The sequence below is a fragment of the Lissotriton vulgaris genome, chromosome 4_1 (genome assembly GCF_964263255.1).
Source record: "Lissotriton vulgaris chromosome 4_1, aLisVul1.2, whole genome shotgun sequence".
Classification (NCBI taxonomy): Eukaryota; Metazoa; Chordata; class Amphibia; order Caudata; family Salamandridae; genus Lissotriton; species Lissotriton vulgaris.
This window is the reverse complement of record NC_141691.1, coordinates 1,348,726,053-1,348,741,718: the sequence shown is the minus strand read 5'-3', so window position 1 is coordinate 1,348,741,718 and position 15,666 is coordinate 1,348,726,053. Positions and strand designations below refer to the sequence as shown.

The 15,666-nt window shown below is 49.1% G+C and overlaps 1 protein-coding gene across 1 annotated transcript in view; it reads left to right on the top strand.

The window, feature by feature from the left end:
- The window catches only part of CEP192 (centrosomal protein 192), a 1,919,503-nt gene that overhangs the window by 1,421,369 nt on the left and 482,468 nt on the right, over window positions 1-15,666 (top strand). The window contains exon 35 of the mRNA XM_086965571.1: window positions 1,616-1,760. Coding sequence (XP_086821697.1) covers window positions 1,616-1,760 — 145 coding nt within the window. The remainder of the gene's footprint in view (window positions 1-1,615; window positions 1,761-15,666) is intronic.

Here is a 15,666-nt window from a genome sequence, read left to right as displayed (position 1 = left end):
TATTTACAAAGTGACGCATCTAGGTAGATGCGTCACTTTGTAAGCCCCTGCGCCACATTATTCCTACGTCAGGTGTAATATATGCAAAAGGGACGTATTGACGCAAGAAAGGGTCGTAGAAAAGACGCAGTGAAATCTATGAGATATCACTGCGTCACTTTTATGACGCTGTTGCTTCCAAATATTTCGCCTGTTTCACAGCAGGCGTGCAGGCCCTTTCACAAGGGGCCTGGCCCCATGTGAAAGGATGCATTGCTGGAGTTGCTTCATCTTTGAGACACACTCCAGCAATGCATCACTTTTGCGCTTACAGATACGTCTGAAATACTGACGTATCTGTAAGAACTTCCAACATAATACGTCATAAATTTAATGACGCATGAGTAGAAGACTGAAGGCCTCATTTATGAGGCCATGCATCACTTTAACGCCACCGGAGCGTCACTTTTTGTGACGCACCAGTGCTGTAAAAAATGCATCTTATTCAGTCATATTTACAAAGTGACGCATCTAGGTAGTTGCGTCACTTTGTAAGCCCCTGCGCCACATTTTTCCTACGTCAGGTGTAATGTATGCAAAAGGGTCGTATTGACGCAAGAAAGGGTCGTAGAGGTGACAGTGAATAAACTGGGTTTTCCCCATCCTTCGCTCCCCGGTCCGCTCCCCGGTGCGCGTACCGGGCGCTCCCCCCGCGCAAATCGAATTTTTTTTTTTTCCCCGCGGAACCCTATTATAGCCCCCACATCAAACCTAGGGGGTGAGGGGGGGTTCTACCCTGCACCCTTATAGTCATTTCCCCCTTTTTAGTTACCACCTCTTGTGTCTCGATCCTACCGAGACACAAGATGGCTGCCGCTCCGGACTGTTTTGAATGTTTACAGACACCCGTGAACCAATCTGCTTTCCGTGCGCAAGTCGCGTTGCACGCCCGGTGCGCTCCCCGGGATATAGATATATATTTTTTTGAACCTAAATTACTCAAAATCCACTGGAGCACATATCTTGAGACATAGCAAAGGCACATCGGGCTACCATTCCCTACAATTTTGCCAAGTTTGGTGGAAATCCATTCAGCCATTCGGGCTAAAAGTGAGTTCAACCGCCCTATGGAAATTAACATGGGGAAAACACGTTTTGGGACCCCCCTTTTATCTCGGCCCCCGCTTGACGAATCCCCTCCAAACTTTCAAGGAAGGACCGGAGCTCCGCAGGGCAAATTTGAGGAAACTTTCAGGCAGATTCGTCAACTGGGGCCAAAGTTATTCCAAATAGAATTTTGAGATTTTGCATTGAAAAAAATCCTAACTATAACTACCTACTGGCGACCGCCAGTAGGTAATATATATATGTATATATATATACATACACATATAATCATCCCCATTCTTTCTTCAGCTCAAAAAAGTACAGCACAGTGCATTACAAATTGATTTGTCTGGTCTAGCGCATTTCTGTTACAACATTGCAATAGCCATCTTAGTGTTCTCGGAATTCTTTCTCAATGGGAAAAGCTTGCAGGTAAGACTAATTCATTTCTTATGATTCGTCACTGGGGTGCTGCATAACTCTGAAAACTATAGCAAATATTTTCATTTGACATTTATTTGCATTCCAGTATGCGACTTGCCTCAAAGACTAAATGACATACAACTCTTCTATGGATCTATGAAAAGAATTCTCCTTTCTCTGGTTGGAAATACCACTGCTGATAATCCAAACGAAAGTCCGCCGTTTTCTCAAGAAAGTTTGGATTCTGACAGGTAAGCTAAGAACTTGTATGCGTTTGCTCTCAATATAATGATTTTATATTGGTATTGGTGTATTAAGAGAGTGGACATTTTTTTGGACCCTTAGCTATGCTGTGCCTTGATTGTTTTTTTGTTTTTTTAACAACACATTTTATTTGATTATTCCAATGAAATTTGGGCTATCGCCCTACAAAGACCTGTAGAAGAGAAACTACAGCATGAGTTATGACATTTTGAATATTTTTCAGGGCCTGCAAAGCATGCTGGTTACATAACTTAAACAAAATACAGACTGCACTAGATCCCAATAAATATGCATATGATACATTCTTAGGATGGCAGGATCAATGAACATTGGCATAGGGGAGTCGCCTATCAAGGGTCTGTGGATGGTAGGGGTGGTGGAGTGCTATTCCACGATATGTCGCCCATCGGGTCCAGATTTTTCTGTTTTTTTTAGGTAGCCATGGTCTAAAAATACAGCGATTTCCGCCCAAACATCTGTCAAGTTCAGTTTTCCATTAACCTATAGTTAGGGGGGTCCCTTTCCATATTTGGGCGATATTGCGCTTGTCGATAGTGAGGGCTAAAAACAATAAATACTGCTTTTACTTATTTCCCCCTATGTCCTCGTACTGTGTAACAGGAAGAGTTGTGCGTCAAACAGGAGTTCCCATGATAAAACTTGTTTAGGCAGGACAGTATTCTATGTTAAAATGGCTGCTACGCAGTGTAGCTCAAAACTGTATGTAGGCAAGGCCCATCCTCCCTCCCACACTGTAAACATGCAGGGGACTAGATAACACCCATCTTCCAGAGTCTGATCCATGTGTAGTATGCGCGGTGGAGATAAACTGTATCAGGCGGTACCGTGTGAACACCGCAGTGCCCCGATGGCTGGCAATAACCTCGGCCCAGTCGTCTGTCAGGTGAGGAATATTAGCTTGCCACGCGCATAGTGTCTTTTCTAACGTTGTCTGGGTGTGGGTCGTCAATGACTGGTATATTTGCCTAATTTTATGTAGGCCGAAGTCTCCCATCAGCAGACGGCCCTCTAACTGGTGGAATTCCGGAAGGGTCTCAAGAGCATGAATCAGGGGGTCAAAGCATGGCGAAATGGAGGGATTTGCAAAATTGTGTCTTGTGTAGCTGGTACTCTGCCTGTAGTTGCTGAAAGAATTTAAGTGTGGTACCCCGCATAAAGTCACCAAGGATCGATATCCCTACCAGGTCCCACCTGCGGAATCCTAAAAGGGGCTGCAACTGGACAGAGGTGCCCTGCCATAATAGAGTTGTTTAGGTTAGTGTCCTGCACCACCCCATCTGTCAGTCCGTATTTCACCACAGCTGTATCACTACTCTACTCGCAGGCGGTAGAAAATCCAGGCGCGTGGCACTGTAAAGGAGCTGAAGCAGGGGTTCCCTTCCATTGCTGCATGGTCAATTGCAGAAGCCAGGGTCGGTTGGGGAGTTATACCACCATTCATTTACTATTAACAGGTGAGAAGCTACATAATAAGAATAGATGTCTGCTGCTGCGATCCCCCCACAATGCGTAGATTGCACGCATGTGCGGAGTGCGACCCTAATTGCCCCTCCGTTCCAGAGAAATGTATTTTGTTGCGCAAACCAGTAGCGCAGGATTGTATAAGGGACATTTTGTAGTCTGTATAAAATTCGGGGCAGAGACACCATCTTAAAGATGGCCGATTGCCTGTAAAGGGACATGGGTAGGGAGGACCAGATTGTCGTTTCGCCATTCAGACTCCTAAGCAATGGATTGATATTAAATGCCCATGAGACTTTGGAGCATTGCGACCTGAAAATGCCCAGATACTTGAAACCATACTTTGCGTGCGACAGTTGTGATGCCCAAGCACCCCGTCCTTGATGACCGCGTATCAAAAATAGCACGGATTTCACCGGGTTGATGTGTAGGCCGGTAGTTTCTCCGAACGCTCTAAGGATTTGCAATATGCGAGGCCCCGAGAACTATGGTTCCATCATAAGGAACAGGACGTCATCCATGTACAACGCGATGTGGTCCTATCTTGTCTAGGACCAGTCGGAGCCAAGGAGCACACTGCCAAAGGTTCCCCACTAAGGCAAATAACATGGGGACCTGCTATACAAACAAGCTTCGTTAAATTTATATAGAGCAGGCGGACATAGGCTATGAAAAAGGGGCCAAAGTTAACCGCTTCAAGTAATGGAAAGAGGTAGACCCAGCTGAGTGAATCGAAAGCTTTGTCGATATCTGCCAATAGTATATCATCCGGGGGTCTTGGCATTGGGGCTGCTGCTATAGCATTATGTACTCTCCGGATGTTGTGGCGGGTAGCTCGTTGAGGCATAAAGCCTGACTGGTCAGGGTGGATTAGGTCTGCAATGCACGTGCGCAGGTGATCAGCAAGCACCTGCTGTAGTAGCTTAGGCTCAAAGTCGATGAGGGAAATGGAGCAGTATGAGCAGGGGTCCACTGGAGGACGCCCTGGCTTGCGGAACAGGACGATCTCTGCATGCCGCCAATCCTGGGGCAATATGTTTTGTTCTAGGGCCTCCTGCATAGCCGCCAGCAAGTAGGGGCCCAGTTAGTTTTATGTTCGGCTGCAGTAATTCCATAGGAAATCCGTTCGGTCCAGGGGCCCGCCCTGGGCATAAAGCATGTAAGGCCCCGTCAGCTCGTCCAATGTGATAGGGGCTTCCATTTATTTGCGCATATGGTCAGTGAGTTTCCGAGGTGGGATATCTACGAGGAATTCTACTATTTGGGTCTGAGATCTGTTCGTGACGTTCATAAAGTGATGTAAATTGCCGTGCAAATTACCTTGCCACGCCCTCTGGTGAAGAGCACAGGGCTCCCTCTGTGTCGCGGATGGTGGGGACTACAGCTGGGGATTTGTCCGCCTGGCAGAGCCTATGGAGCATTTTACTCGCTCTATCCCCCCACTGGGTGCCTTGAATTTTAATGTTATATAAAAGGTCTGTTCTCATGCCATGCAACTATAAGTAGCACTGAAGGGCAATGGAAAAACTGACTTTTGGGCCAATGTTTTCCAGTCCATCTTAAATTAACATGAATTACACCTTTAGTTGATGCAGGTCAAATTAATTTGAATGCAATACTTAACCACGGTTATTCAGCATAGTTTGATTTCTCTTAGTGTGAATTGCTGTAACTGGCTCGAAAGTACTTTTTTTTCTTCCTTCATCATGCCTCCATTATCTCAACCCCTTACTTAGTAGTAGTGGGAATGGAGAAGTTTTGCAAGGGAGCAAGGACTACTGTAAATTGTGACCTCAGACACACTTCGCTTGGATTCTGTTTCCAGATCCTGTTAATTATTGTTTTACACTATTGGGATCAGAGGTCTGTGTAGTTATTGGATTTTATTTTCTGAAACATAGTGCACATTGTGCAATTATTTTGAGAGTCGTCTTTTCATCTCTGTTTCTTATAAGGATCAAGCTGCCAGTATTTTAGCCTTGCTGCATTTATTTGTTCCTTTGATTTTTAGACTACAGCCTATCCAGTCATCTGGAACTGTGCAATGTAGAAGTTCAGTGTTTGAAATTAGGTTGAGCTCTTCTGCAATGTTTTAGTTTATATATTAGCTTTTGGAAAAGCTGATTACAGTTCCTATGGGAAGTTGACCTTTTAATCCATTGTTTTCTAGTAGCTTACAGAGATCAATCGTTATTTGTTATTGTAAATCTATGCAAAGAAAGGAGCTTAGAAATGAACTGCTCCAAAACCAAATATGTCCTTCAATCCCTATAAATCTAGGAAGGGCAAACTCATGTTGGGCACGCAGGTTTTGGAGCAAGTAAAGTCCTTTGATTACCTGGTGGTTCGCATTAGCGATTGGCTGGCATGGAATATGCAGCTGGTAAAGAGCACCTTGTGCCTTAGTACGTAGGGCTAGGGCCTCCCCATACTGGCCCATTTCACCTATCCTAGAACTGCATAGGGCAAAAGGTCTAGGAGCAACTCTATATGGGGGCGAGCAATGGCGGTTGGAAAATCTCACTGACCTAACCCTTACTGAAAATAAATGTATTAGAGCCATCCTGAACCTTCCAGTGAACACACCACTTCTGCCGCCAAGACTAGACCTGGACCTAAAACCTATTGAACACTTTGCCATTCTCAGGGCTCTTTTATTCTGGATAAGTGTTTGGTTTAGTAACAGCAAGGTCCAGCTGAAGAAAGCCATAGTTGAGTTGATTGCCCTGCTCAAGCAAACCGGTCGAGTCAAGTGGTTCAACAAGATCAAGGCTTGGTTTTTAAAAATAGGGTTGGGGAAGCTCTGGGAGGAACCTGGGACCATTACTAAAACTATGGTCCCCCTTGTTGAAAAAGGTTCCGAGGACTGATGGTATCGGAAAGTATTGAACGCTTTGCACATCGCACTTTAACCGTGAGGTTCTTAAATGTTGAAGGAAGCTTTGGCTTCTAGTCTTTTCTGGGCGATATCGAGCCACCACAGGCGCGAGCACTGTATACCCAACTTAAATACGGAACCATTCCTTTAAATACAAGAAGAAGTAACTGGGGAAATGTGTTGGTTAATTTACTGTGCCCTTCTTGCCACACTGCTCCCGACACACTTGAGCATTTTCTCTTTTGCTGTCCCTCCTATGTTGATTTTAGAAGAACATGGATAGCTCTTTTCTGCTGTATGCTTTCTATTAGGTGTCCTTTGGAAGCCACATGTGTAGGAGAGTAGGGTCAGCTTTCTATGGTCACCCCCACTTTTTGCTTTGCTTTACTGGTTTTCAACTTGTATATGGCTGTGGGCCTGCTAATCAGACCCACAGCACAGATGCACTCTCTCTAAATTCACACCATGTACTCTAGGTACATCCACAATTGGGAATTGGTTCACCTTGTCACCCCCTGTAGAAGTGTACCATAGGTACTCTGGGCATAGGTGTAACCAAGGCTACCAGGGGCTGCAGCATGTACTATGCCACCTCTGGCGGCTTGCCACTCATATAGACACAACTGGCTGATCACTCAGCTAGGGCAAGGTCGTGTAACCACCCCTTGCTTAGGTGTAGTATTCCTATACCTACTTACATATAGACACATAGTAACCTATAAGTCACTCATATGGCAGGCCTTAACAATCCTGGAGGCAGAGTGATTGGTTATGTGTGAGATGGTGCTCTAGCAGAGGCTGAGCCTGTCTGCAGCTTTCGGAACCATGTCCTTATAGTTGTTCTATGATATTGCCTGTGAGAAGTTGGCCTGATATATGATGCTCACTAGTTCTAGTGATCACCTTGTATCAGTCCAAACAACCCTTATGGTGATTGGTTGTAAGTCAACCTTATAGACCAGCTATCCTAGTAGCGTGAACAAAAGCAGTCTTTAGGCTAAACTCTGAATGGCATGTGAAGCCAGCTGTTTTACCACATATAACCCCTTGAATCCCAAGTGAAAGGACACCACACAGGTTGTTATGAAAATAAACAGATATTTATTAACTAACATACACCTCTGAACTCTTTGAGATCAGAGGGCTAAGCACATGACAATACTGGGAAAGAAATACGAGTTAGCACAATATTTACACGTGCGCCTTAGGGGCACGACAAACCATATACTCAAAACAATGGAATGCGAGGAAGGAAAGTACTGTAAGGAGATCCAGAGGCTGGAGGATCGCTGGGACTACGCTACAAACTAGGTAAGTAAGGAGCAGGAGGTCCACGGGACTCATGTGCAGAGTGGAAACTCTCACGCGGGATGCGTACCAACGTCTATGGATCGTACAGTTTAGAAAGTTACGGATTCCGGACAAACTCGGCTGGATGGAGGGAAAACAACAGTGGACCTGGACACTAGGATAGTGTACACAGACTTCAGCACCTAGAAGCTTTAGTTACCTAACCCACAGGCTGCGGGTGCATAGGGCTGAAGTTGCGTCGGGTTTGCTGCGTTGATCCCGGTGATGCCTGAAACAAGGAGTTGCTGGCAGGCAGCCAGATGGAGTAGTCCGGTGGTTCCAAGGATGGAACTCAGAAGAAGGAATCCTGAAAGGGAAGGGGACAGAGTCTCGGTCACTAGCTAGTGACGGTGCTGGAACCAGGAGGGAACCAGATGCTGTCGCCGCAGTCAGGTGAAGGAAGGGTCGCTTCTCTCTGTAGCTGCGCGGACCAGGAGCTGCTCTTCACGACCAGGCTGGAGGCACGAGCTGTCCCACGTATTCTGCTGCTGTTGGCGGTGTCAGATCGTCGATCTGGACAACAGGCCTTGGCTAATGCAAGCCACGCGGTGGAACAAAGATGGCGTCTGGTGCGGACCAGGAGGGTCCGGGGTGCTTCTCGTTCACAGGGAAGCAAGGGCCAGTCTGGGGGACCAGACCAGCAGTGTTAGATTCTTCGGATCGTCGTCTCAGAGGTCACGAGCCAGCCGGCAAGTGACCAGACAACAGGACAAGCAACAACCAGGCAAAAGGGCCCCACGCAGATCTTGTGGATGCTGGGGGGCTGGTCTTTGGTGCTGGAGCTGCGTCGGTGTGGAGCTTCTCAGACCCCAAGGCACTCACTCCAGGATCCCTCGGCGGTCGTGCTGGAAGCGCTGTGCAGGTTTCGCAAGATGGCCGTCTCCACGTTGCTCGTCGCACCCACGGATCCCAGCTGTGCTGTGAATGTGGGTAGAGGTCAGAGAGGTCTGGAGATCTGGGTCTTGTCGAGCTGGGTCGTCGGATTCCGGGATGGAAGGACTCTGCAGCAAACCGCACAGGAGCTTGATGGTGCCTGCGAAGCAGGATGGTCACTCCCTGACCATAGGGGAGATTCTTCAGTCTTCTGGAATCAGGAGGTCGAAGGTCAAGAGTTTCTTCGTGGAAGTTGTCAAGATTAATCTGATTTGGAATGGGACCAGCTCCTACCTTTATTCAGCTAAAGGGGGCTGCAGTACGACTAGGTCTCTCCTCTGGGTGGGACCAGGAAGGGGGGTGGTTACACCCACTTTCATTTGTCCGGTCTTGCGCCAGCTCTGGGGCTGGGGTGCCCCAGGAACTGGTTTAGACCGGCATATGCACAGGGACACCTTGTGTGCCCCAGGCATGTCTCATTCCTTTCAGCCCTGTCCTACCTAATACACAAAATCCTGTCTGGGGTGGTGCTAGCACCTCCCAAGGCAGGAAACCCTTTGTCCAAGCCTCCCTCGCTGGAAGGACTCCCAGCAGCAGGAGGTCAGACTTGTGTCTGTGGTGGCAGCATCCATTTTGTGATGCTGAGGCTCGAGTTAACTTTAACCGGGGTTCACAGTTACATACATGTCGTGTCCTCCTAGAAGGGTGGAATGCTAACCCCGTCGCCAGAATTGGCGAGGGGTTAGTATTCCAATTCGTATGACACCTTACTCGACATGTTTTGATAATGCTATGCCAAAGTTAGCATTTGACCGCGAGGTTCATAATGCACTTAAGAGTATATGGTATAGCGTTATCATGGAACAGCTATTAGGACTTGGTTCCGCAAGCTGCAAACGGGCTAGCTCATGCCAGAGCACCATCTCACATAATTCCAAGCACTCTGCCTTCAGGATTGTTAAGGCCTGCCATAGGAGTGCACCACAACTCTAAGGACTGTGACGCCTGTCAGCGGATTAAGCCAAAGTACTTATGGGAGCGTCGCATAAAATTGCTGGCTGCACGGATGTCCAGTCCGGCTCCCTCCCGTCGCCGCTCCTCTTCTCAGAATCTGGCTAGTTCCTGGCTAGTTCCTGATGTCGCTCCCGCGACCGCCATGCAACGACAGGTAGGCGTAAGCACCTGTCGCTTACAGATTCCAGAACCAACGCAACACCACCAATTCAGGGTCCAGAACACAGCCCACCCCGTCAGTCAGCGCATAACCCTGTGCAGCTTCCTGAGCCGACATCAGAGGCGGTGCCGGCGACGCCCGGGTCAATGCCGGGTACTACCCCAGGCTCAATGCCGGGTACTACCCCAGGCTCTACGCCGGCTCCTACCCCAGGCTCTACGCCGGCTCCTGGATCTCGTGCTGTGGGATCGGCATCAGTCGGCGTTCAGGTCGAGTCCTCTGTGGAGGTCTACGTCCATGTGACTCCGTTACGACGTCGATCGGAATTTGGCATATGTTCCATGCCGTGTGGTGTCTATCCTGCACGCCTGGTGAAAACACCGGGTTGTAGCGATTCTTTCGCTACGAGGCATCCTATTTGCCGCAATGTGGCGTACTTTTTGTTGTTCTTATTAGTGCAGCTTGGACATACAACCCCTTCTGGTTCGTCCTCCAAGCGAATGGTTTAGCAGGTGTTCTCTGTTATACGTGGTCATAGACTCTTTCTGGCAGCTTGTGCTACAATGGTGTTCACATTCCCTGCTTTATCAGTATGAGTGTTTCCACGCTTTGATTGGCTTCATACTGTGTACCCTCTAAGGGACCTGTTTTCCTTCGAAATCACTCCTTGGGGTCCGGTACCTTTCCATTTGTCCTCACTTTTGCCACAACAGTGACTAGTTCTTCTCCTACTCTGCCCTAAAGGGGGTGGTTGTTCCGCTTAGGCAGGGAGTGTGGGTTACTTGCTGCTCTGGACATTGTCCTACCCAATTTCCAAACGTCTGCGAGTATGTTCAGCATACTCTAGACTCTTGTTAGGTCACGTTTTCATTGTTTCAACATTTTTCTTCATGCTATGGATCTGCTGTTTGCTTACCCAGCGGATTCGTGCGGGCTCCTTCATTCAGACAGGGTCCGTGGTCCCTGCCCAGGTCTACTTGTTCCACTAGCTCTCGGAGTGCCCGACTGGCACCTTTTTGAGCCGTTGCTTTCTTGCCTTCTTACTATTATGTGCCTCAAGCTACTAAGCGACCTTACAGGAAGTCTTTGCTTCCTTCGTAAGGCTCCAGTATCCCCGTGGCATGCTTAGGTCTGTCCGGTCTTCGCTCTTGGTTAACGCACAACTACTTGTCTTCGGCCCTTCACAAATTATGACAACATCGCCTAGTTCTGGCGTGTCTTCTGATTTCCTGCTGCCGGCATCCTGTGGGCATAGACTGGCATTCTGCCACTGCTGTCACTCGTGTCTTGCTGGTGCCGGTCTCAACAGGGCTCCTTTTCGCTGTTGTGCATATTGGACCAGTGTACAATGTCTCTGTCATACCAGCCACCATCTCTCTAAACTTGGCTTTGGTCGGCATACTGCGTCCAGTGGTTTTCTCAGTCCTTCGGTTCGGCTACACTTCTTGCAAAGTCATGGCCTCCCTTTTACTCCATCATATCTGGTATATGGTTTCTTCTCCATGCTGGCACTTGCTGGGTAAGAGTTACCCTATTGCCTCTGCTGTTTCACTTGCCTCTGCAGGTACAGGCTCTATAGTGTTTTTTAACATTATTATCTTGGTCGTCTAATATTTGCTTGCTGCTGTCGTCAGTTTGGATCCTGTGGATCATTCACATTCTGGGTTGGTTCATCTTCTTTTTGAAGTTATGAACTCTCACTTTGCCACGGGCTTCTCGCTTTGTGCTTCTTTCTCTTAACCCAGTATACATAAAGGGGTTTTCCAAGCTGTTCTTAACAGCTTCTACTGCCTTTGCCTCCCATTGCTTTCTGCTCTCCTGAGAGCTTTATGGTCTGGAGGTTACCTGCTCTACCTTTACTATCCACATTATAATTCGTCTTAAAGGTTAACTGTGCTGTTTATTCCCCTTATGGACGACTAAGTTAATTCACGAACTTGATGGGGCTCAGTCGCAGACCTGCCTCCTCTATGGGTATGGCTTTGATATCTATTCTAAGTTGCGGAATCTGCGGCTAGACGTCTCTATCAGATGAACCAGTTACTTACCTTCGGTAACGATGTATCTGGTAGAAACAGTCTAGCCGCAGATTCCTTAATGCCCGCCCAACCTCCCCGTTCTGCGAGGACCTTTTCTGGTTGAGGCTTTCTATACTCGCCTCCTTTAGGGTGGCTTGCCCCTTGCTGGGTGCTCTGCTCTCGCTCCAATACAGACTGATTTGTTCTGTTTCACTGCAGCTTCCTGCCATTCTCCATAATTATGCGTTAATACCTCATAAGTTCCTTCCAGCCCTAGACCTGGATTGTACGGTGTGAAATCTATTCACGCTTTTTCCGATTGTCCCGCTTTCCCCTTCTACATGGCCTTGTGGTCATTGCCTCCTCGGCAGGCATTTCCTTTTGGACTATTGGCTATGTCCAAATATGGATCTTTAATGGAGATTGCAACGTCTCCTTCTGGGGACGTCTTGTACTGCACTCTCCTTATGCTAGTGTTCCAGACTTGTTCTCCTTCACAGTTTTACTTTCAAGTTGTGGACTTTCTATCCTCTGCCAGGCTGTTTTTCCACATCCTTGTCTCCCTTTAACATTGATTGAGCCTACGCTCTTGCGGGGTGGCTCTTCAGAGCATTGCTCTGTCTCACTTGTCAATTTCTTCAAATTGTTTAATCATTTTTGCACACTGTTCCCACATTCTCACAGTTTTTGGTGATGGCTCCGCGTTCTGACGCGGAAAACTTTATTCGACGGAAACTGTCGTCAGCGAGCCTGAAGGCGCATATATGGCTCCACTGACTTCAAGTCCGTGGATGACGTCAGAGCGGAGCCGGGCAGCGCGGCCCCCCCCCCCCCCCAAATCCCCCCCCCCCACGCACAGCGGTGCTGCTGCAGAAAGTTTTCCAGATCCAGTCTGACGCCTGGGGATATTTTTTCAGGCCTTCCATTCTATTCTTATGCTTTGGAGTTTAGTGGAACATTGTGCGGATGTCTTCGGGCTTCAAGACGTGTCCTTCCTGTGCACGTTCTATGTCGGTGACGGACCCTCACCCGATTTACATGTGGTGCCTGGGTGAGCACCACGACTCTGAGAGTTGCGAAGCCTGCCAACACTTAAAGCCCAAATCACAGCGGGAGCTCCGGATGAAGTTGCTGTTGGTGCGCTTATCCAGGGCGGTGTCGTCCCAACGGCGGCGACTAGGGCCCAAATGACCGCAAACGCGGCAGCGCTGCAGGCTTGCTTAGCCCTTCCTCCACCTCCTGTGACGTCTGCCGATCCCTTGCCTTGCGCGGGGACTTCTGTGGCGGCTCTGGCCCCGAAGGTTTCGGCTTCAGGTCGTAGGACGGTGGTGTCGTCGAGGTGTAGCCCTTTGGGGCTTCCCTCGTCGGTGCCTAGCATCCCTGCCTCGCTGCAAATCCCTACGGGGCTCCCTGTGGTGTCTCTGGCGATCGCCGGGACTCTGGGCTTGTCCCAGAGTCCCGCTCAATTCTCTGAGCAGGTGGTTGCCTCACCAGAGGTTGAGCTGGCACGGTTTCGGCGCCGGGAACCTTCCTCCCTGGCTCCTGTGGAGTAGAGGGTGGAGGCCAGCGCCTGGGGTGCCTTTCCAAGTCCCTCTCGGTCCTCGGTGCGGGCGGCTGCCCTGTCTGAGGTCGAGCCAGCGCTGTTTTGGCACTACACCTTCGCCTGTTCGGCGTCTGCCGAGCCCCATTCTCCTGGAGAGCACGTGGTGGCAGGAGTCAGCCCGGCGCCACGTGGGCCCATTCTGGCGCCGGTCGACGCTGATCAGGCGCCGATGGTGGACTCTACAGAGCCGCGCCCGTGCCGGGCCCTGGATTCGTCTCCTGAGATCCTGTCTTCTCCTGAGGTCCGTCGCCTGCGGGTGTGTTCCTCTCCAGAGACAGGGCGTTGTGTAGCTGCCTTTTCTCCAGCATTTTCCAGGGGAGGCTCTTTGCCATCCCCATGGCCTAAAACCTTGAACCCTTCTTTACGTGGCTCGCGGCTGGCTTCTCCACCGGTATTTCCGCACTCTCCTGGGGCCCCTCAGGTTCCCCATTCCTTTTTTTTTTTAGATTTGTGGGTCTCTGGTTGGCACAGGTAAGTACTTGTGACAAGCAGGGACCCTCTCCTTTAGTCTGGATAAGGGGATTACCCTCCAAAATAACCCCTGCTCACCCTTTATGTAGTGTGGCGCGAGAAGACAAGGCTTATCTCAGAGGCGTTATAGGTTAAACATTTGTGAACACATACAGTAACTCAGTGAACACCACAAATGGACACTACACTAGATTTATATAAAAAAAAGTTATCTTTATAACGTGCACATGGCAGTTTTCAGGGTCTCAAAAGCTTTCTGACAGGTGTCAGTCCAAATCACTTTCATTGGCTGCTTCTTGGAAGTCAGCTCTGTCAAGGGTGCAACAATGTTGCCATACCCCTTGACAAACCTCCTGTAGTACCCGGTGAGTCCTAAGAAGGCCCTCACCTCCGTTTGGTTTTTGGGGGATTCCCAAGCCAGGATGGTTTCTGTAGGAAGGTGGATATCTGACTATGGTTGCCCCCAACTTTTTGCCTGGTGTCTAGCTGGTTTTTCGACTTAGTTGACCTGGGACCCTGCTATTCAGGTGCCCAGGCCCACTGCTCTCTCTGTAAAATGGATTCCATGTACTTTAGGTGCATTTACCAATTGGTATTGGGTCACACTTGTAAGTCCTTGTACAGTGTACCATAGGTACCCAGGGCATAAGTGAACCCAAGGCCTACCATGGGCTGCAGTATGTATTATGCCACCCCTGGCTGGCCATCCAAATTGACACAACTGGCTGATCAATCAGCTGGGGCAAGGTGGTGTAATCACCCTTTGCTTTAGATATAGTATACCTATATCTAAACCTAAAATGGGCACATATACTCCTATAAGTCACTCCTATGGCAGGCCTTAACAATCCTGGAGGCAGAGTGCTTGGAATTATGTGAGATGGTGCTCTAGCATTAGCTGAGCCTTTCTACAGCTTTCGGAACCAAGTCCTTTAGCTGTTTCCATGATAACGCTATACCATATACTCTTAAGTGCATTATAATCCTCGTGGTTATTGCTAACTTTGGCATAGCATTATCAAAACATGTCGAGTAAGGTGTCATACGAATTGGAATACTACCCCCTCGCCAATTCTGGCGACGGGAGTAGCATTCCACCCTTCTAGAGGGACACGACATGTATCTAATTGTGAACCCCGGTTAAAGTTAACCTTGAGCCTCAGCATCACAAAATGGATGCTGCCACCAGACACAAGTCTGACCTCCTGCTGCTGGGAGTCCTTCCAGCGAGGGAGGCTTGGACAAAGGGTTTCCTGCCTTGGGAGGTGCTAGCACCACCCCAGACAGGACTTTGTTTATTATGTAGGACAGGCCTGAAAGGAATGAGACATGCCTGGGGCACACAAAGTGCCTCTGCGCATACACCAGTTCAAACCAGTTGCTGGCGCACTCCAGCCCCAGCTCTGGTGCGAAACTGGACAAAGGATAGGGGGTGTAACCACCCCCCTTCCTGGTCCCACCCATAGGAGGGACCTAGTGATAGTACAGCCCCCTTTAGCAGGATAAAGGTAGGAGCTGGTCCCATTCCAAATCAGATCAATCCTGAACTGAAATTCTGCAAGAAGAAACTCTGGACTTCGACTTTCTACACAGAAGACTGAAGAAATCTCCCTTGTGGGCAAGGAGTGTCCACCCTGCACAAGCAGGTGCCATCAAGCGTCCAGCGGCTTCACTTTGTCGTCTTCCCTCGAGGATCCAGACTTCAGAGCCGGACGAGACCCGAATTCCCAGACCTCTCCGACCTCTACCTACATCTGCAGCACAGCTGAGATCCGTGGGTGCGACGAGACACGTGGGACCGGCCATCTTGGAGAAACTGCACTTCGCTACCAGCACGACTTCTGAGGTAACCTCGAGGAAGTGCTTTGGGTATTAAGAAGCCCCAGTCCCGAGCAGCTCCTGCACCGAAGACCAGCCCTCCAGCATCCACGAGATCTGCGTGGGGCCCTTCTGCCTGTTTGCTGCTCGACGCTTTGTCTGGTCACTTGCCGGCTGGCTAGTGGCCTCCTAGACCACGATCCACGACATCAACACTGCTAGTCTG